The following is a 23,234-nucleotide window of genomic DNA, read 5'->3' on the forward strand; positions in this document are numbered from 1 at the left end:
ACCTGTAAAGAATTTGTGAGGAAAGCTTATGCTATGAAAGATCATCTGGGGAACTGCTTCTCTGAAGTCATGAACAGACCACTGCTCTCTTCTTCACAAGAAGACAAGGCTGGGATGGTTAGGCTTCATCGGATCATACAGAGCTTCAGTACTCTGAAGTGGGAAAGTGCTTGGAAGAAATCACAACTTTCTGCTGAGAGAAACTCCAGTTTGGTGATTTCTGGCTTACTGTAATGTACGCCAGGCCAAAAAAAAAAAAAAAAGTCCCATAGTGATTCCCTTGATAAGATCTGCAAACTTGAGACTCAGAAATCAGGTGGCTGGACACACTTCTGGCCCCAGAGAACTGAGAGTGAAAGGCAGGCCGGCCTGTGGAGACCCAGGGCCTTGGGCCCTGGCCTGCACGGCCTACCGTGTCTCCTTCATGGCTGTGCTCAGCTCTCCTTGGTGAGAACTCCCTTCCTTCCTCAACCACAATTGAAACCTTCAGATTTCATCTCAGTCTGGCCTCCTCCCACTGCCCTTCCCCAACTTTTTTATATCACTTATCACCACCTAACAGAACACATACTGTATTAGTTTATCTACTGCCCTCACCACCAGAAAGTTCCATGAGGGCAGAGATTTTGGTCTGTTTTGTTCACTTCTTGTACCCTCAAGTGCCTAGAATGGTGTCAGGCATTTAATGGGCACTCGGTGGACATCTGCTGAGCCAGTGCATAAACACTGCTAATTTTAAAATATGGAGACAATAGAGAATTGTGGTAGAACGTGTGCTTTTGAAACTGGTCCAATCTGGGAATGCATTTCAGCTTTAAAATTATTATTAATAGCTTACTAAGAATTTAATCTCTCAGATTCAAGCTTCCTCACTTGTAAATTAGAATAATAATAATACCTATATTCTTATCGGGTTCTTTTGAGAATTAAGCACGATGTGAACTGTACTTTGAATAATCCCTGGCTTGTATTAATTATGTATTAAGTGTAGTCAACCATGAGGGATAATTTGCTGAAAAGCTCCATTTCTTTTTTGTCCATTTCTTGCTTATTAGAGTCAGCAAGTAAGAATACTCGTCACATCAAATGCACTGTTCTTTCTAAGAACTTTTTGTGACGTATGCACTGAGTCAATTTTATTTGTGGGCTGTTGTACTAATTTAGGGCACATCAGTTAGTTAGTCTACCTCTAAAGGCAAAGTTGGACGTTCATGAAACAAACATTTAGCGAGCACCTACTATGTGTCGGACACTATCCCTAGGCACTAGGGGTCTGGCAGAACGAAGTCCTTGCCGTTCCTCAAGGAGCTTACTTTCTAGAACACAGAGGGCTGGATGGTAAGCATTCAAATAATTCACATAAATAGGAAATGTGAAGAAGTCTTGCAAATTAAGCCTAGTTCAGAGGAAAACAGTCTATGCCTGCCATCTCATCATTTGATGCAGTCCAGAAGAGTCCTGTATTATCGCTGTGACTGTAACAAACTCTTGAAACCAAGCACATAGCTACTATTTGGCCATGAAGCATTCTGCGTGTTGTAAGTGCCCAATGTATTATTACCTTGATGAAAGACAAATATTCACTATGCTTTTAAATGTCCATGCTTCAAGGCAGGGAAGATTTTTTTTTTAATGCTAAGTGAAAAAAACCTAGTATTTAGAGATATACACATAACCTAGGGAAAAAATCAGAAGGAGCTGTATGAAATGTTTGTGTCCTCTGGTTGATGAGGCATTTCCTTCCTCACACTTTTGTATTTTCTGAATTTTCTTTAATAAGCATATTATTACTTATATAAGCAGAAAAGAAGTTATAGGCTTTTTTTCTGCTCACTGCTAAAATGTCCCTGTTCTTGGACAAAGGAAAGGATATCCTTAAGGAAATTGACTCCAAGGAGTCTGGCCTGCTTCCTCAAGATTTAACTCTAAGACAGGTTTTCTTTATTATCAAAACAATACATGGTGACTATAGAAAATTCAGGAAAAACTAGCAAAGATAACAAATTAAAAATCATCTACAATCCCACCAATTCAAAGATAACTACTGACTATATTTTTCAGTCTTTTATTCTATGTAGATAATAAATTTTAGTCATTTTCAATTTAGCTATTTATACTTAAATTTTAAAAATATTTTTATTTAACAAATATACTTATTAAAAAATAGGACCACAGTTTTTCAGTCAGTGATATATCTTGAATAGTATTAACGTTGTTGTTGTTCAGTTCAGTTCAGTTCAGTCACTCAGTCGTGTCTGACTCTGCAACCCCAAGGACTGCAGCATGCCAGGAGTCATCACCAACTCCTGGAGTTTACTCAAACTCATGTCCATTGAGTCGCTAATGCCATCCAACTGTCTCATCCTCTGTTGTCCCCTTCTCCTCCTGCCTTCAATCTTTCCCAGCATCAGGGTCTTTTCAAATGAGTCAGCTCTTCGCATCAGGTGGCCAAGTACTGGAGTTTCAGCTTCAGCATCAGTCCTTCCAAAGAAATCCCAGGGTTGATCTCCTTTAGGATGGACTGGTTGGATCTCCTCGCAGTCCATGGGACTCTCAAGAGTCTTCTCCAACACCACAGTTCAAAAGCATCAATTCTGCGGTGCTCAGCTTTCTTTGTAGTCCAACTCTCACATCCGTACATGACTACTGGAAAAATCATAGCCTTGACTAGACAGACCTTTGTTGGCAAAGTAATATCTGTTTTTTAATATGCTGTCTAGGTTGGTCATAACTTTTCTTCCAAGGAGTAAGCCTCTTTTAATTTCATGGCTGCAGTCACCATCTGCAGTGATTTTGAAGCCCCCAAAAATACAGTCTGCCACTGTTTCCACTGTTTCCCTATCTATTTCCCATGAAGTGATGGGACCAGATGCCATGATCTTAGTTTTCTGAATGTTGAGCTTTAAGCCAACTTTTTCACTCTCCTCTTTCACTTTAATCAACAGGCTCTTTAGTTCTTCACTTTCTGCCATAGGGTGGTGTCATCTGTATATCTGAGGTTGTTGTTCAGTTGCTAAGTTGTGTCCAACTCTTTGTGACCCCAAAGACTATACCATTTTTCAAACAATTTTCTCCTACCTTTATGCTGTGTTTATGGTGTTGGAGAAGACTCTTTTGGACTGCAAGGATATCAAACCAGTCAGTCCTAAAGGAAATCAGTCCTGAATATTCATTGGAAGGACTGATGCTGAAGCTGAAGCTCCAACCCTTTGGCCACCTGATGTGAAGACTTGACTCATGTGAAAAGACCCTGATGCTGGGAAAGATTGAAGGCAGGAGGAGAAGGGGACAACAGAGGATGAGATGGTTGGATGGCAACACCGACTTGATGGACATGAGTTTAAGTAAGCCAGGAGTTGGTGATGAACAGGGAGGCCTAGCGTGCTGCAGTCCATGGCGTCACAAAGAGTCAGAAATGACCGAGTGACTGAACTGAGAACAGATACATATGTGCTGAACTTTTTTAATTTTTTAAAATTATAAACAACGCTGCAGGGAAATGTCCTTGATGCTAAATCTTTGAATCCATGATTACTTTCTTAAGACAACTTTCTACAAGTGAATTCCTTAAAGAATTAAAATTTTAAAGCTTTTATTACATATTATGCCAAACTGCCCCAACTGATTACACTAATTTGCGTTCTCCTCAGCAGTTTAGGAGAATACCCATTATCCTGAGCCTGTACTATTTCTAAAAATAGATTTCCCTATTGACAACTGAAAAATTATACTTTATTTTCATTCTTAGTTTTCATTTGTTCATAAATCCATTAGGTCCATTTTTTTTCCATCAAACTGCTCATATTATCATTTTTAAAAAGAATTATATATTAACTATGGCAGAAAGTGAAGAGGAACTAAAAAGCCTCTTGATGAAAAGTGAAAGTGGAGAATGAAAAAGTTGGCTTAAAGTTCAACATTCAGAAAACAAAGATCATGGCATCTGGTCCCATCACTTCTTGGGAAATAGATGGAGAAACAGTGGAAACAGTGTCAGACTTTATTTTTTTGGGCTCCAAAATCACTGCAGATGGTGGCTGCAGCCATGAAATTAAAAGACGCTTACTCCTTGGAAGAAAAGTTATGACCAATCTAGATAGCATATTAAAAAGCAGAGATATTACTTTGCCAACAAAGGTCCATCTAGGCAAGGCTATGGTTTTTCCAGTGGTCATGTATGGATGTGAGCTGGACTGTGAAGAAAGCTGAGTGCTGAAGAATTGATGCTTTTGAACTGTGGTGTTGGAGAAGACTCTTGAGAGTCCCTTGGACTGCAAGGAGATCCAACCAGTCCATCCTAAAGGAGATCAGTCCTGGGTGTTCATTGGAAGGACTGATGCTAAAGCTGAAGCTCCAGTACTTTGGCCACCTGATGTGAAGAGTTGACTCATTGGAAAAGACCCTGATGCTGGGAGGGATTGGGGGCAAGAGGAGAAGGGGACGACAGAGGATAAGATGACTGGATGGCATCACCAACTCGATGCACATGAGTTTGGGTGAACTCTGGGAGTTGGTGATGGACAGGGAGGCCTGGCGTGCTGCGATTCGGGGGGGTCACAAAGAGTCAGACATGACTGAGCGACTGAACTGAACTGATGGTAAACTTGCTTCTCTGTGTTAAAGATATTTTTTCCAGAGTGTCATTTACTTTCTATTTGTGTGTGTGTATGCGTGTGTGTGTAAACATTTTACTTTTTTGAAATCAGATCTATCAATCCTTTCCTTCATGGTTTCTGCCCTTGAAGTTCATCCTAACTTTATATAAACATTCCCTTATATATTTTTTCTTTTAGTACTTTATTCAAATTAAATCTTTAAGCAGACTTTCTTTCAGCATAAGGCGTGAAGTAGACAGCTATTTCTTCCAGAAGGTGAGCTTGTTGAAAGGATGCTTTTCTTACCTGAGCTTCATACTTCACAGCAGCCGACAGCAGCGCGATGGCATTCTCCTCGCAGATTCCCTGCTTGATAGTTTGTTGGCAGAGTTTTTTCAAACGATTTTCTCTATAAAATGTAGCCAAATCAAGCAACCCTGGTAGAAAGAGATGTTTATTAGGGGAGTGATCTCAAGTATCCTGATTTAAGCTCACTCAACCCATCAGAGATTATTTTAACTACTGTGTTGGCCAGAACTTTCTGTTCAGATTTGTCTGTAACATCACATGGAAAACCCCAAACGAACTTTTTGGCCAACCCAATACAATATTAGCGAAGGGGTGTGAGAACTGAAGCTTAGGCTGACTTACACACTCTGAGTGTGTGGCTCGATCTAAGAACACAGCTGCCCTGAGCAAACGCAGCACACAAACAAGCAGCTGTGGGGAAAGGAGCAGCAAGGGAAAATGGCTCCAGTCTTCTTCCATCCGTCCCTCCCGCTGAAGCATCAGCAGCTTCTCCAGCAGCATTCACACGTGCTGTGAGAGCACCCAGCTTCTTCAAACACGTGCTCAGGTCTTCTTCACCTTCAGAAGTTACTCCTCAGTCTCGTGGCTGGACCATTTTTCCTGACTTCTGAGTACTCGATTGCCCCAGAGTTCAATATTCAGACTCTTACTTCACTTGTTTCCCTAAATGATTTCCAGCTGCACAGTTTTAATACTGCCTGGTGAAAACCTGATGATTCTTGTTACAGATATTATCTGTCATCTACTTTCAAATAATACAACATAGAGTGATTTAGATGTTTAAGTTGATTTTTAAGCTACTCCAAGGGATACTGTTGGAGAAGGAAATGGCAACCCACTCCAGTATTCTTGCCTGAAATCCCATGGACAGAGGAGCCTGGCGGGCCACGGCCCACAGGGTCGCAAAGAGTTGTACACGACTGAGCGACTGAACATGCACACAAGGGATACTACGAAAAGCACTCTAATCAAGAATGGTCAGTCAGGGGATTTCCCTGGTGACCCAGTGCCTAAGGCTCCAAGCTTCCACTGCAGCGGGCAAGGGTCCAATTCCAAGTCAGGGAACAAAGATCCAACATGCTGTGCAATGCAGCCAAAAAAAAAAAAAAAAAAGAATGGTCAGTCAGTATTCGAAAGGCCTTCTTGTCAAATAGCTTCCATTATGGTTATTCAAGTCTCCGTTTGCAGATTTGTTAATTAGCATAACGTGTGTCACTGGCGCAGTGAGTGGCACCCGAGTTATCACTCGGCTGGAGATACTGTGAGAGTCCCCTCCACCCCTGCGTGAATGGGATCCACACGAGGGGCTCAGCAGTCCTACACCCTGGGAAGAGTGGAACACTTGCTAGGTCCAATTCAGTCCTGGCTGCCACCTGATCAAAAGCCAGCTGAATCCTGACTCTAGACTGTTGTCAAGTTTACAAGATAACCTTTTCACGGAAGGTACTGCATAGAGGGCCCAAAGGACACAGAGCCAGGATTTCTTCAACCTTACAGGAAGTTTTACACAACGTGGTAGATTTTAGTTGGAAACTTGCTTTCGTTGTAACCTGACAAATATTATCATAGAAGAAAGGCCTATGGCCCACTGGGGAAACAAACTGAAATCTTTTGAAATCTTGAGAGCTGCGAATGGCCTGATTGTTTCTAGTCGGTTCTCAACAACTCTCAGATTCACATCGACAGCTCCCCACACCCCAGGCACCAGACTCACATATGCGTGTGCTCACAGGTACTGCCTGGATCCTCCGCTCAGGAGGGCCCAGCTCTGCACCTGCTCCAGGCAGCCCCTCCCCACAGTGGCCAGGGAGCCACGTGCCTGCTCCTAGACCACACTTCGTGCACCCAGGACTCTGGCAAAGTGTGAAAGTGCTAGTCGCTCAGTCATGTCCAACTCTGCGCTCCTGTGGACTGTAGCCCGCCAGGCTCCTCTGTCCATGGAATTCTCCAGGCAAGAATACTAGAGTGGGTAGCCATTGCCTGCTCCAGTGGATCTTCCTGACCCAGGGATCGAACCCGGGTCTCCTGCATTGCAAGTGGATTCTTTACCGTCTGAGCCCCCAGGGACCCTGGGACTCCCTGCCTAATCAGCCCTGAGGTCACACACGCAAGTGTTTCCTCCCCTCAACCCTGTCACCAAGGTACAGACCCCCAGGGCCAGGGGTGGCCAGGGCGGGATGGACAGAGCACGGAGATGCAGGCTGCGTGCCCACGTACCTCTTGTGGTGCAGGAGGTAGCTGGGAAACAAAGACAGCAGACCCCAAGCTGGAGGCCAGGGGCCTGACCTTCCTGTGCAATGGTGTCCTAGCACGGAATTCCAAGAGACCTACCACTCTAAATTCCAGATGAAATGCCACCCTGGCCTCTCAGTTCTTAATGAAGGTGTATTTTTCAAGGTATGAGGATTTAACACATTTTATCTGAAGCTTTTAGCTTGACACATAACTTTAAATTTTTAGACATGTGGTATGCAGGCCTCCTTTAGACTCTTGCCCAGGGGCCTATAGAAAACCTGCTACACAGATGCTCAAACTCCTTTGAGTTTTCAAACTCGAGAGCAAAACCTGGTGCTCTCCACACTCGGGCCAAACACCCCATCCTTCTCTTTCCCTCACACCCCACAACCAACCACCAACAGATTCTGTCAGCTTGCTATGTAAGATGTGTCCAGACCCTGATCTCTTTCAACACCTCCACGCTAGACCACCTTAACCCAGGGCACCACCACCTGACATCTCAACCATTACAGTGCCTGATCTTTTCACCCCTGGAGTTGAAGCTGTGGGTGCCTCCTCCCTCCATAAATGAATACACAAACCCATCCTCCTTTTCTCCCCAAATCCTAGACTATGTGGCTGAGCCATGGCCATCTAGAAGTGACCACTCCCTGCAACTTCCTATGCAGCTAATTAAGGCCTTGGTCATCTCTGGTCCCTGTTTTAAAAGAAGTGGGACTTCCTCAACAGACACCGGGGTCTGCCCCTGGCGCCTCGCCACTGTCCCTTCCTCCACCCTGCTGTCTGCAGTGCAGATGTGGCCATGGGCGTGAATCCAGGGGCCACACCTAAGGATGCCTTGCACTGTGTCCCTGGGTGACAGACAGAGAAACCACTTCGTTTAAGCCACTTCCTTTTTCCATTTTACCATTAAAGCAAAAACTAAATACGCAACCCCCATTGTCAAAATCTTCCAAGGCTGTTTATCACATCAAGACTAAAACTTGAGCCCTTCATCGTGACCTCCAAGGTGGCATCTGGTCTTGGCCAGACCCAGCTGCCTGGCCTCAGTTACCTCCACTGCCATCTCTGTCTCTCTCTCCCCTCTCCTCCTCCTCTTCCACACGCTCTCCATGCTCCTCAGACCTTTACACTATCTCTCGTTTAGCACGCTCTTCGCCTGGGTGTCTGCTTGCTTTCTCCCCGCTCTCTGCTCAGCACACTTCCTCACGGAGGCCTTCCTGACCTCCTGACTGACCGCTTTGGTTTCTTGTTAAGGGCTGGCCTCCCTTCCCTGAGCACCACCTCCACAGGGCAGGGCTCGGTCTGTCTCCCTCACGGGTGCCGAGGGGAGCGTGGCACACCACGGGCCCTGGCCCTCCAGCACTGTGGGAGAAAGGAAGGAAAACCAGAAAGCTTCAGAAATCAGACTTCTGTTCACCCGAGGAAAATTAAACGCTCATCTGGTAGAAAGTGCTACTGGCTTGACAAATGTAAAACGAATACCGAATTTAAAAATTTGAGGGTTAAACTCTTTCTTTGGTTCCTTACAGAGGCAATTCTTTCATTCTTCTGTCCCACTAGCCAATGATACTGACAGATACTGAAACTGAGTAGGTTTTTCACCCTGTGCCCAAATGGATGCCCTGTGTTGCTTTCTTACCGTCAGTAACCCTGAAGTGCCGTGAGGCACTGGACCATGGCAATCTGTCCCAAAGAGACAGTCACAGTTATGGAGGCCAGCAGGGCTCCTTATTACATGCATCTTACCGTTTTTATAATGTAAATATCTTGAAAGACAGCAGGTTGTGGAAACTAAAAAGTTGTGTACGTTGTCTAGCAATTCAGGAGAAATGGCACCCACCCCACAGTGCTGACGGGTTGATAATTCACCCACCTCTCATTTTATCCATCAAGCCAACCTTTGTATGAGGTGGGAAGAAGGAAAAGAGAGTTTGGGTTCAGCACACAAAAACAGAACTAGTTTTGTGACTACCCTCACAGAGACTTCCTTTCAGGCTCTACACAAACCACCTTTTTGCCAAACTCTTGGTCAAATCCGGTGCGAATTACCTACTGCCTCCTCGGGGGACAGGCTGATGCTGTCCGTGTACAGGTACTCCAGGAAGGCTCGGTAAACAGGATACGAAAATTCACTCATTTCTACAATATCATCCTCATTGTCCTCCAATGAAGAGCGAAAATGCTCACACCTGAAGGAAGAAAGATGTCAGGTCCTGGCTTCTGGGCAAGAGGCGATAACCTTCCCGAGGAGCACGTGCTCGAAGTGGTTAAAGAGGAAACAACTACCATATAGAGAGGAAACACGCACGCCACACACCTTCATGTCCTGGCCTGGCCCCTCGCTTCCTCTGCTGGCCAGAAGTCTGCAAACAGTGGTTTACTGGAGGAGGCTGCAAATGGTAGCCTGCTCTGGGGCGGCCGCCTCTGTGGCCACAGACGGGTCCCTCCCACCCCATGTCCACAGAGCAGCATTTATAGAAATCAGGTGGCTTTATTTTTTAAAATTCTGAGTATTTTTGTTTCTTCTCCTCCTGTTATGGGTTGAATTGAATCCCCAAATTCACAGACTGAAGTCCTAACCCCAGAATATGACTGTATTTAGAGAAGGGATCAAATTAAAAGGAGGTCATTAGGGTGGGCCCTAAACTGACATGACTGGTGTCCTTATAAAAAGAGGGGTTTGGACACAGGGAGAAAGCCATGTTAAGGCTGGAGTTATGCTGCCATAAGCCAAGGAGGGCAAAAAACTGGCAGCAAACCACCAGAAGGGGGGACGGAGGATGGAACAACCTGATTCATTCAACAAGATCTTGAATTTCCAGCCTCCAAAACCATAAGAGAATAAATTTCTGTTATTGAAACCAATCAGTCTACAGAACTTTGTTACAACAGCCCTAACAAACCACAACCTCCTCATTTTTATGAAAGTTTATGGACAACAGTAGAAGTGAGAAAATATTGCACAGCCTGGCCTTACTAAGAAGTGAACTTGAGACTGAAATACTATACTGTGTTTGTGATTCACTGCAGGAGGATTTGGACATCTGTTACACAACAACAAAATGAATTTCAAAATCATTAGGCTAGAAGAAAGAAGCCGGGCAGAGAAGAATACATACTGTATCATTACATTTACATCAACTTCTAGAAAATGCTAACTAATCTATACTGACAGAAAGAAGATCAGGGCTTGCCCCAGGGCTAGGGCCTGAGGGATCTTTGAGGGGGGCAATGCCAATATTCTGTATCCTGGTGTGGAATGGTGGTTTCCAGAGAATATACAAATGTCAAAATGCCTCAGGTTGCACATTTTAAATGGATGCTCAAAAATTATCCATTAATAAAAGTGAATTTTTTAAAGTCTGCCTGTTAGTTTTACCCCAAACCTTGCTGCTCTTGTCTTCTTTCAAGGTCTAAACCTGCAGTATCCCATAGCTGATTAAGGAGAGTGACTCTCATGGGCTGCACTCAGCTCCTGGGCAGGGAGGTTCACTGAGGTCAAGCAGCCCCAACAAGGCTCCATAGATGTTCACCGCTGGCTGGATGGCTGCTCTCCAGCGCCAAGGCGAACAAGCTGTCTACGGAGTCTCTGAGGAAGCCAACTGTGTATGCCCTGCACCCCAGCCCACCCGCTGCACAACTACGGCTTCTATGATTCCTTGTCTCACATATAATGTGTTTCCCCTGCTGTACTGTCTGCTCATAAGGGCGAAAAGAGCCTTACATTTTTTCAGAATCACTGAAGTGACACAGGTCTTTGCAACTAGAAAATAATAAACATATTTATTTCAATTCTCAAATGATGCCTTACCTGATTTTGAGAAGGACTTTATGCACATAAATGTACTTTCCATCCACCAGAAATTTCAGGTCCGCGGTGTTGGGGTTGTCAAATTCCCTCTTCAGGGACTCGGCCACTGTGAGGTGGTCGTCGGGTTCTAAGGGAATGACACCAGTGTTTTCCAATGAAAATGCAGGCCAAATATAGCATCGCTGTGCTCACACTCATGAAAATACCAATTTCCCAAAATAACTGACCAACTGAGCAGTGTGCTTTTTTCCCTAAATACAGATTTCCCGCTGCTGCAATCGTTCTAAGAACCTCAGGCACATCTGCTTGTAAATCTGGCAAAATAACTAAAGCCCCAAGCACCTCACTAAATAAACATGTTGAAAGCTTGAGTAAATATACCCGCTAAAAATAAAAGCCACGGTTTCCCAGTCACGTCAAGAAGCCATCCGAAGTTCTCCGAATTTTAGTATGAGATTTCTAATACTTTTAAGGAAAATGAATCAGTCTGGTGAGTTCTCTTTCACAGGAACCTGTGAGAGGGAAATGAACTGCCTGATCCTGCATTTAACAAAAGTCCCCACTATTAAGAAGCAACAGCACCAGTCTTCTTCCTAGCTCTCAGGCCACCACCCGACAGACAGCAGTCACTCACCCACAGACAGGAGGCGCCACGTGACGGCGGGCGTGGCGAAGCAGGCGAACACGTCGTCGGTGGAGGAGAAGTGCGTGAGGTGCGGCAGGGTCACCGACTGGCCGCGGCACTGGCCCCACATGTACACGTGGCCGCCCTGTGTCTTGGCGGCCGACGTGTGCGCCGAGTGGCAGGCCGCAATCTCTATAATTCTAGGTTCACAAACACACACCAAGTAAACAGTCAACAGGAGAAGAAACAAGTCATTTTTCCTTCCCTTAGCATTAACTGATTAATAAAAAAACAAACGAACTCTTCATTCAGCCTAAGCTTGTACATTTTCAGGCACCAAACCGTTATCTACATTTAAGCAATGTCTCGTTTAAGCACTTATACATCATGAAGGTCTTCTTGTTACCACTTCTAGCCAGTAGGCCGATAAAAATATGGCACCCATTTTGAAACTGAAGTACAAGCCAGGAGAACAGACTAAAAGACCAAAAAAAAAAAAAGGTGATTTAATTTTTTCTTAAAACATTGCTTACTAAAGTAAATCAAAAAGATGTGGGGCATTTCCACCTAGGGTCAATAAATATTTTTATCAAAACTTCACCAATTTTAGGGTTCCATGGAGCATTCTATGGGGCACCCCAACTCACTCTGCAAGCAGTTAAGTGCAGTAGTTCTGATCACTGAATGATATCATCTAGAACCCCAGAGAGCAGTTTTCTGGGACCAAACATTATGTTAGACCTCACTTCAGTAAGTTCATGGCTGACAGGCAGATAGTTCTCAGAACACTTCCTAATGGAAACCACTGTTTTGTTGACTTCAAACTAATCGTCTTCTCTAAGACCAAGCCACCACACAGACTTAAAATAATATTTTACCCCAAGTGAGGTGCCATTTTGATTCTGCCCTGGGCAATGGTACCAGCATTCCCAGAACTTTAGGGTCATCTCTAACTTCTCCTCCCTCCTCACTTAGCACTTTCTTCAGAATATCCAGTTGGCAAAATAACAACAAATTCTTTGTTTGTAATATCTCCCACTTGTCAGAGCCTTATCAAGCATACCCCATACCCAGACCACTCTCCCTGTCTTAGACTTTCTCTCTCTTCGGACCTAAATCGCACAATGCTGTCAAGTTAATGATTCTCTTGAAAAACCATTCTTATCATGTAAGAAACGAATCGCCAGTCTATGTCCGATGCAGGATACAGGATGCTTGGGGCTGGTGCACGGGGATGACCCAGAGAGATGTTATGGGGAGGGAGGTGGGAGGGGGGTTCATGTTTGGGAACGCATGTACACCCGTGGTGGATTCATGTCAATGTATGGCAAAACCAATGCGGTATTGTAAAGTAAAATAAAAAAAAAAAAAGAAAAACCATTCTCATGACTCCTTTCAAACCTATCACTGACTTCCCACAAGACAAAAATTCAGACATGTGTCCTTAAGGCCTACTATAATTTGCCTACCGTCTATGGCCAGCTTTCTTTCATATCATCTTTGCCCACACGCCCTCTGTTTGAACAAACAGAAAGTACTCACTGCCTCTCAATGTCACTATGCACAAAGTCCTCGGTCAGGAATGTTCTTTGATGGACCTCTTTATGGACCTCTCTTTTCCCTGATAACAAACGTGCCATGAAAAATGTAACTGGACTGGAACACAATCGTGAACTTCTGTGCTAAACTACCCAACACCACAAAACCAAAATAACTTCATTCCTACATTCACTTTGGAAATGTTTACCATGGCCCTCCAAGAATGGGGAGCAGCCCCTGCCATTCATTCGAGGAGGCAGGATGCTGCTTCCACAGCCAGGGGTTAAAGATACAGAGAAGCTGGGAAGGCTGGCCCTCCCTGAGCACGGCTAGGGCGTTTACCTGGAACACCCAGTGCCACTAGGGAAGTCAGGGGTGGGGCTTGGGCTTGGCGGACAGCACCAGCTGCTACAGCAACGAGAAGGGAGGAAGTTTAGGGGAACCTTCAGGTCTGGGCTTGGGACTCCAGCACCTGCCAAAGTGCCCTGCCTTTGTCTAAGGTCATCTGTCCTTCGTCTGAAGGACATATGCTTCTTGCTTCATACCAAGAAGCAAACATGGAAGTTCAAACTGTCCAGTCATACATGCAGCAGACGATAAACTGAGCTAAGGTTTACTGTCAGGAGGTCTGGCACTGTTGTTGTTTGGTCGCTAAGTCGTGTCTGACACTTCTGTGACCCCACAGACTAGCGTGCCACGCTCCTCTGTCCATGGGATTTTCCAGGCGAGAATACTGGAGTAGGTTGCCGTTTCCTTCTCCAGGGCAATCTTCCTGACCTAGGGATAAAAGCCGTGTGTCCTGCGCTGGCAGCTGAATTCTCTACTGCTGAACCTAGGAGGCCCAGGAGGCCTGGCGTACTGCATACTTAATTTTGTAGCCAGCCATTTTTACTGGAAAAAAAAAATCCTGTATGTTGAAAACCAATGGATTTGGTGTCACTTCAATAAAACTAGATCCACCACAACGGCACGGCGTAATGGCTAAGAGGTACTAGAACTGAAACGGCAGAGAGTGAGAAAGAGTGCAAAACAGAAAACCGTGAAGAGCGAAAATAAGGTAACTTGTGAAGAAGAAGAGCAGAGAAGTCATGCCCATTACAAGATGCAGAGCAGTGTTTCTCGATTCTGGTTCTGTGAGGCCAACACACTACTAATTATTAACACCTCCAAAAGCTACAAAATTAACAAAAATGCAAGGCAAAGTGAGTTTTGAAATCAATTTAACTCAAAATATGTTTTTTTATGGAACTTTAAATGCTGGTAAATCAAAGTATTGAAAATTCAGAAAGGCTGGGAATGACTAAGTTAAAGAGAATCATTTTAACTATTAAAATCACTTCTCTGTGAACATAAAATGTTAGCATTCTTCATCATAAATAGGCTTCTGTGAAAAAAAATTTTTTTAACCAGGTTTTTCTTGGGTTGTTATTTGAGCAAATAAACCACGTAACCAGATTTTCACTTTCCGCTTCTGGGAACACGCAACCAAGATCTGATGATCCATCCCGGCCCGAGTTCAACCCTGTTCTTTCTAATTAGCTCAGCCTCCCCACAATGAGCCCCAAGAGTCAGGAGTTCCTGAGAGGTAAGTCATAATGTTCCTGCAAAGCTTCAGTCACTGAAAAGGGTGGGGAGGTGCAGAACAAGTCCTAGCAAACCTAGAGGTTCCTCCCTTGCAATATTCATGCGACAGAGAGCCCACAAGCTCAAAATCACCGCACGAAATTCAAGCACGGGAAACTGAGAAAAGCAGGAGCATCTCATTCAAAACACTCATCCTTGATATTCTAGCCAAAATCATGTTTAGGTGGACAACATCAAGTATGGATGTGTTTAGCAATTTCTACTTTGACCTATCTAATTTAAAAAAACAAATGTTTTTAAGTTGTGAAGATTTTTAAAAAAGAAAGGAACAGGTAACTCTCCAGTGCCAGGTGTCTGGGCACTCACGTAACCCCCATGCCTGCGCCTCCCGCTCTTTGGCTTTCTCCCACTGAGTCGCCCTGTATTCTGTCCATCCCAGCGTGACTACAGTGGGAAGACCCGACACTCGCTCTGAGCCCATCAGGACCAGTGGCACGAGGTGGGGCAAACCGCTGGTGGGCACATGGCAGCCGATTCCATGAGTCCAAGGACAGAGGAGTGCAAGTTTATATGAAGTGAGGCAGCATGAGAAAAATGGTGAAGCGCCATGCAGATATAGCTTGTTTTTATACCCATGCTAAATCTGGCCCTGTCACACTTCTGCGCCGTGCTGTCTAAATACTAAATGTCCCGAGTGACTGGATTTGCTGGCCTGAGGCACTTTTGTGATTATTCAAAGCCTCAAGACTGTCTCTTTTCTTTTTACTGAGCGGCTCTGAACTACCTTTAAGAGAAATAAAAATGACATGGCTGCTTGCATCTGCTGTGTGCCTGTCAGCACAGGACCTTCATTATCTTCCCTCCTCCCCAGTTCTTTTTTGTTTTTTTTCCTGCTTGAGTGGTTCACTGCAACAACGGGAAACCAGCACCTGGTCCTGGGCAGGCATGGGGCAGGGGGAGATCCCGATCACCTCCCGTGGACCCCCTCCCTGGTGTGATGCCTGGTATACTTCTGAGCTCACCAGCACCCTGCCAGTGGCCCTCTAGGGCCCCTCAGCCATCAGGCTGCAGGAGGCCGACGCAGATGCAGGACAGGGGTGCCTGCTGTGATCCTGGGTGCCCACATACACGCCCCTCGGCCCTCGTCTGCCGCCAGTCTCTGTCTCTCTGTGTTGGTTAGTCACCAGGTCTAGTTTGACTCTTTTTGCAACCCTTACCCACCAGGCTCTTCTGTCCAGGGGATTGCCCAAGCAACAACACTGGAGTGGCCTGCCATTTCCTTCTCCATCCTCCCCAGTTCTTAAGGAGTCTAGGGTCTTACTATAAGATCAGCGGGGGGCGGGGGGGGAGTAGGGGGGTGGGGGGGCAGGGGGCGGGGTGGGGGCGGGGAGGTCAATACTTAAAAATCAAGGGACTGAAAATGACTGGTTCTTCATTTTCACTGTTAAATATTCCAACGAAATACAGAAAAGAACTGCATACAAATGCAAAATAACTTATCCATATATTTAAAAATCAGATATCATAGAAATTTATATGTACACTAAAAATGAAAGTAGCAATATTGATTTCTACAACGATTTCAACCCTGGTTTAATAGAAAAGATAATAAAATGTTCATGTTCCATGCTTCTGTGTCAAGAAATGAAGAGTGAAAAGGCAGTGATAAGGCCATGTCTGAGAAGTTCAAGAGACCTTCAAAAATAGCAGGATAATTTGGAAAAAAAAAACTCTGGGGTTATGTTAATCACTTATCACAACCTTGCAGTTCGATTCCTGGGTTGGTGGATCCTCTGTAGAAGGGACAGGCCACCCACTCCAGTATTCTTGGGCTTCCCGGGTGGCTCGGGTGGTAACAAATCCACCTGCAATGCAGGAAACCTGGGTTTGATTCCTGGGTTGGGAAGATCCCCTGGAGCAGGGAACAGCTATCCACACTAGTATTCTGGCCTGGAGAATTCCATGGACAGAGAGGCCTGGCAGGCTACAGTCCCATGGGGTTGCAAAGAGTCAGACACGCCTGAGCGACTTTCACTTCACTAACACCACCGTGCACACAAGTGCACAAGACCAAGTTTCCATTTTATAACCACTCTGCTCTTCCCCATAGTGACAGCCTAGGAGTTGAGGTCATGAGAACAGCTCTATCCTTTCCAACTGGCAAATCTGATAAGCAGCTGGGTGAATGGTATTATACTCCCATCGGAGGTACTCTCATCTTCCTAAACCATAGAAGACAGACCTCAAATGTTATCAACTCCTTAAGAATGTGAATAGAGAACAATGGGAATGGGAGGAAAGGAAATTTCTGAGTGAGAAGAATAATGCCAAAGAGCTGTTGGAGGTTCAGTCATTGTAGTTTGTACAGAGTAACTATTACAGGTATAGATGACATATGGGTGATGAAAATAGAATATTTGACATACACTCAACCTTCCCCCAAATTCTAAAGCTAATTTTAAAAAGGATTGAATGGTTCTTATTCAGGAATATTCTAATACTAGCAATAAATTGCCCATAATTCTGTATCATGCCTCAGTTTTGTTTAATCACTGAAGAACACTGAATTCATTTTGAAAATACGCATATTACCTGTCCTTTTCCACGACGACAGGGGTAGGGTAGGACTGGTTACTTTTATTGCCAGTGCCCAACTGGCCATAAGAATTTGCGCCCCAAGCATACACTTGACCTTCATCTGTTAATACTAACGTGTGTGCATAGCCACAGGCAACCTGGAAAGAGAAAAACCAAACCCATTTAGGCCGCAAACAGAGCGAAACATGCTTTCCACAAGACAGGTTAAGAATCAAAAATGAAAAAGGGGAGACGGCAGCCAGAGAGGCAGGCACTGAAGTTAGCCAACACCCCCCAAGATGCAGCTTAGGTTCCCCGTGTGGTGAAAACTGCACTGAGATCAACATGAGTCCTGCAGTGCCAAGAGCCCAGTCTAGCCACCTTTGCCGTGGCACTCCTCATGCTCAGAGATCAAGGCGCGCAAAAGGAATAAGAAGCAGATTCTTCTCTGTTTCAGGAATTACTGTCTCTTTTTATTATGAAAGTAAACATAAATTCAATGTGAAAAAGATACAAAAAATATAATTATGAAAGTCATCTCAAGGTCAAGATTGTTTATTTATAAAAATATAGAGAGATATTATGCATGAAAGCTTTTTTTAAAGTGATCATACTGTATAAGGAGTCCTGTATCTTTTACTTAACAGTGCATATAGCACTATTAAAATTCTTTGTAAGCATCATTTCTGTTAATATAGATTTAGTATCACTTATTTAACCATTAACTTACCGTCTGATTGGATAAATCATGCTACATCTATTATTTACCATTGTTTGCTTTTTCTCTCATTCTTTTTTTGTTTTGTCTGCTCTAAGAACTATACCTTCTATAAGTCACTTTCTCCTTGGTGCCTTAGGATATATGCCCTAAGAGCGGAATTACAGATCAAAGGGGGTGAATATTTTTAAGGCTCTTGATACATACTGCCAAAGTTTCCTTGGAAAAGACAATAAAAGTTTACATTCCAAGAGCTACATGTGAGAGTACATTGGAGATAAAAATTTTCTGATAAACATTACAACTAAATTCAGGAAAAGAACTTTAATCTCTACTTCAACTTTTCATCCTGCTAAGACGACTGCTTTTTTTTAGTACACTGGTATGTCTGCCACGGTAGGTTTAAAAACAGGCACACGTAAACCCAAGGGGACGTACCCGCTGGACACGAATGCCTTGGAGAGCTGCTACCCTGCAGGGGGTTGGCTGGTTGCCGCTGCTGCCGAGTCCCAGCTGCCCATTTCCATTGTAGCCCCAGACAAAGACCTGAGAGAAAACGAGAGACACAATGCCCACAAAAGCCGAAAAACAGTCACGGTCTCTGTCGTGAGGTCAGCAGGACACTGAGAAGGTAGACGGGCTTTTTGAAGCGACCTGTGAAATGCCTTTCTTACCTCCCCGGTGTTCACCACTGCCATCGAGCACATCTGCCCGCAGGCTATGTTCACAACCACTTTATTCTGTAAGCAGCCGGTGACTCTTCTCGGGATCGGCTGATTGGCTGTTGATCCAGACCCTACCTGCCCGGAGTTATTATAACCCCACGCAAATACCTATTTGAAAGAAGAGATCAGTAAATGAAACACGCTAATATACAGAGTGTCTCAAGTGGCACTTCTGGCCTCATCTTTGCCCTCTACTTGCTTGATATCCATAAATTCTCACAACATAGGCAAGGAAGTTTTCACAGGATGCATTCTCATAAAATATATTACTTTATAAAATTAGGTTATTGGCATTATCTGCACAAACAGCAATAATTATAATCAAATGTCATATAATTCTTATAAAATATCTACTTTGCCTCAGCCATATTTTCTAGCATTTGGGGAATTTTTCTTTTTGCAAATAACCCCCTTGAGTATAGCAATAGAGAAGTAACAATACATCCTTCAACATTTTGCAGCTACACAAATCCTTACCACATACAGGTACACATCATGATATAAACACCATGACTATGACCTCCTAACAAGAGAAAGATGAATGTGAGGTTGGTGGTTATTTTAATTAAATGATCATATTTCCATGTCTGCTATAGGAATCTATATAATCTTATTGAAACCTTATGATCAGTGAGATTTAGGCTGACTATTCTCACCTCTCCATCAGATGTTAGCACCAAAGAATGGTAAGACCCACAGGCCACTTCAATGACTTGCTTGTTTGACAGATTAGTAGAGATATGATAGGGAACTAGACCAGCATTAGTTGTCCCGTTGCCCAACTGACTGTAAGCATTATGACCCCAGGTAAAGACTTCTCCTTCTGAAAATAAAAACAAACATAACCGACTTTCAAAACAACTACTCATTATATGAAAGTATATATATTACACACTTCCACAAACGGAAACTAAAAATTCACATGCCAAAGTTAATCAACTTCCCTATTCACCAAAACTCATTTTATAAAAGAAAACATTTGGAAAGTTAAACTACATTCTGCCTCAAAGCAACAAGATGAAATTTAAATGGATACAATTAAAATAACTGGAAGATAGGTTTTTGATAAATAACAGAAAAAAGGCTACTAAGAGAGGAAAAAAAAACAAACCCCAGATTAAAATTCAAAAGACTATGAGTCTCTGAATCTTAATTTCCTGATTTATAAATGGTTACCAAGTTAATTTTTAAAATCTTTATTATACTACTTATTGCACAGTACAATACATATTCAGGGCTTTGGGGGTAATCATAAGATTGTATTTCTTGATCTGGGTGGCAGAACATGGACGCATACTTTGTAATTATTTATAAAACTGTGTATATATATTTTATGAACTGTTTTGAATAAGGTATGTTTTAAAGACAATGTCTTATCAGTCTGAATGCATGAAAAAGCCATGAGAATATTTAAGTCCTTATACTACTGACACCAACTAGAGCCAGCAGTCATTGTTTAATATCAGAGTCACAGAATGTTAAGAGTTAGAGGGGATCTTAGAATCTAGCTTTAATCTCTCTGTTTGTAGATCAAGAATCTCCAGTTCAGAATGTCCAGAGTAAGGTTCGGCATTCTAACGCAAAATAATTACACTCCTAAAGCAGGCTTATAGCGTGTCATTCTGGCAACCAAAGTGCCAGTAACTGCTAGGCTCCGTCGGCTACCTTTTCTTATTCTGATCTCCAGGTATGTTCATATTTCATACAGTCCAAAGCATAGACAAGTTCACAGGGTAGAGGCAGAAAGTCTTGCCCAATCAAAGAGTATGTTCTCAGTGTAAGGGGTGGTCCCAGTCTTGCTCCTCAACAAATGAAGCAACGGCTAAAATTCTACCCTGTGTTCCTAGGTTACCTGTTGTTGCAAGGACAATGTGTGGCCCACTCCCATAGCTGAGGCAGGCGATTTTTTTGCCAGTTAAAGAATCCAGTCTCCGAGGTTCAATGGTGCTCTGGACATCACCTAATCCCAAACAACCACAGCAGTTTGTGCCAAGCACAAAAATCTGTGGGGAAAAACCACTGTTAGCTCAAGCAGTTCTATTTCCGACAAACCTGTAATTACATTCAAAGCAGACATAGTCCCCTTACAGGAAAACTGCTTCATTATTTAATAAATAAGGATCTACTCTGTGCATTTTTTAAAATCTTAATTCCTAAGTTCCCCCAAGATCTTCAATTTAGCAGATCTATTACTAAAAATGTAAGTGGCTGAATTTTTTTCTTCAACATTACCTCATCATTTACCGTAGTATACAGAAGCTCATTGCTGGCACTGCCAAAGACACAGGCCTGGCGAACTAACTGCAGTTCTGCCTCAGAACAAAGGGAGAAAATTGGCCACTTTCCCACATCTAACATCTTCAAAGACGACAGAGTAGCCTGGACTGGCTGAAAAAGAATTTTTTAAAAATTATTTTTAAAATGATTCATAGAAAACACATTTTCTCTGCCCCCTTCTGTTTAAGAGTGCGCACTGGTGTGAGGAGAAACAAACCCTATCTATTTTGGGGAATTGTCTTTACAGGTTCGACCACTTCAGACCGTTATCACCATAACCAAGAGCCAGAGGCCCAGGATAGAATCAGATCTCACCTATTAATTTTCCTCAAAGACACTGGAACCATCCAAGGCTGAACTCTGGGGAGCTGAATGCCTGGCAAGCACTTTCAGTGGCAGTTACGTCTTAAACGTAGCTTTGGAAAATAGGCTGGGGGTAAAAGTAGGAAAGAAGAGGGAAGACTGCGGTTTCATCAGCTGCCTGAGTCTCAGCAAAAGCCCTTGGGAAAGGACAATGCCAAAGGTGACACCAAGGAAAACGTCCAGAAGTTTCAGTTCACGGGTCAGTTCTGACCATTCAGCTGGAGCAGCTGGTGGGTTCCCTCAGGCCCCCACTCAGATCTGGGGGCTGGTAGGAAGAAACACCCAGGAAGCATGTGCATATGCTTGCTATGACTGCTGTAACAAAGAACCACGAACTGAGGGGCTTAAACAACAGAACTTTATTTTCTCACAGTTCTGGAGGCTAAATTCAAAGTCAAGGTATCAGCTGGCTTGGTTCCTTCTAAGGGCTGTGAGGGGAAGATCTATCAGGCCTCTCCCCCAGGCCTGCAGAGGGCTGACTCTTCCAATGTTTTCACATCATCTTCCCCAAGTCTTTCTCTCTCTGTGTCTAAATATCCCCCCTTTCAGAAAGACACCAGTCATACTGGGTTGGGTCACCCTCATGACCTCCTCTTAACTAAATGATTTGCATCTGCAGTGACCCCATTTCCAAATAAGGTCACCTTCCAGAATAATGAGGTGTCTTAGTTCCTTTGGGCTGCTAAACCAAAATATCATAGAATGAGTGGCTTATAAACAACAAAAATTTGTATTTTACTGTTCTGGAGACTGGGAAGTCTGAGATCAAGGCACCAGCATGATTGTGTTCTGATGAAAGTGCCCTTCCTGGTTCAGAGCCCGTGTATTCTATGTCCTCATGTGGTGGAAGGGGCTGGGGGTCTCTCTGGAGCCCCTTTTATAAAGCATTAATTCCATTCATGAGGTTTCGCCCCTCATGACTTAAGCAAATTCTAAAGGCCCCACCTTCTAATATTAAAACCATTACCTTTGGGGGTTAGGATTTTAGCATATGAATTTGGGGGGGATAAAATCAAACTCAGCACAGTATCCATTAAGGTTACAAGCAGCCACACTCCCCTAAGAGCATTCAATGTGGACACGATAAAGCTTCCTTAAAGAGAGCTTTTACGTATTTGCTATGCGGTAAGTCACTTCAGTCATGTCCGACACTGTGCGAGCCCATGGACTGTGGTCCTCCAGGCTCCTCTGTCCATGGGATTCCCCAGGCAAGAACACTGGAGTGGGTTGTCATGCCTTCTCTACTTGTTATACTGGAAATATATACACTTACACACTTTTCAACTTCCAAAAATGTTTATTATAGCAAAATTACATAATGGCCAACAGGCCTATCAAATGGCATTTCCCTTAATAATCACCATGTCCTGTGCTGTGCTTAGTCACTCAATCACGTCTGACTCTTTGCGACCCTATGGACTGTAGCCCACCAGGCTCCTCTGTCCATGGGGATTCTCCAGGCAAGAATACTGGAGTGGGCTGCCAGGCCCTCCTCCAAGGGATTTTCCCAACCCAGGGATCAAACCCAGTCTCCCACATTGCAGGCGGATTCTTTACTGTCTGAGTCACCAGGGAAGCCCAAGAATACTGGAGTGGGTAGCCTATCCCTTCTCCAGGGCAACTTCCTGATCCAGGTATCGAACGACGGTCACCTGCACTGCAGGAGGATTCTTTACCAGCTGAGCCACCCAGGAAGCCCCAATAATCACCATACTCTACCTTTAAAGGGATAAAGAATTTTCTAAGGCCTGTTTTTTCCATCAGATATTAAGTCCATCTTACCAGATATATGTTCTAGTATAGAGAAGATCAGACTAGCTAATGGAGTCAGGGGAAATTATTTAATTTATTTATTATAAGGACTTGGCTC

At 43.8% G+C, this 23,234-nt stretch overlaps 1 protein-coding gene across 4 annotated transcripts in view; it reads right to left on the minus strand.

Moving 5' to 3' along the window:
- RCBTB2 (RCC1 and BTB domain containing protein 2) overlaps positions 1-23,234 on the minus strand; it is a 43,315-nt gene that overhangs the window by 1,614 nt on the left and 18,467 nt on the right. For 3 of the 4 annotated variants that reach the window (XM_052649989.1, XM_052649986.1, XM_052649988.1), the window contains 10 exons: positions 20,957-21,112; positions 20,577-20,727; positions 19,381-19,547; positions 18,674-18,832; positions 18,438-18,545; positions 17,297-17,439; positions 11,591-11,781; positions 10,957-11,083; positions 9,195-9,334; positions 4,902-5,032 (listed from right to left, as the gene is read on the minus strand). In XM_052649989.1, the coding sequence (XP_052505949.1) occupies positions 4,902-5,032; positions 9,195-9,334; positions 10,957-11,083; positions 11,591-11,781; positions 17,297-17,439; positions 18,438-18,545; positions 18,674-18,832; positions 19,381-19,547; positions 20,577-20,727; positions 20,957-21,112 (1,473 nt within the window). The remainder of the gene's footprint in view (positions 1-4,901; positions 5,033-9,194; positions 9,335-10,956; positions 11,084-11,590; positions 11,782-17,296; positions 17,440-18,437; positions 18,546-18,673; positions 18,833-19,380; positions 19,548-20,576; positions 20,728-20,956; positions 21,113-23,234) is intronic. The other variant, XM_052649990.1, reaches the window with a different exon arrangement.

Source organism: Budorcas taxicolor, chromosome 12 (assembly GCF_023091745.1).
Source record: "Budorcas taxicolor isolate Tak-1 chromosome 12, Takin1.1, whole genome shotgun sequence".
NCBI lineage: Eukaryota > Metazoa > Chordata > Mammalia > Artiodactyla > Bovidae > Budorcas > Budorcas taxicolor.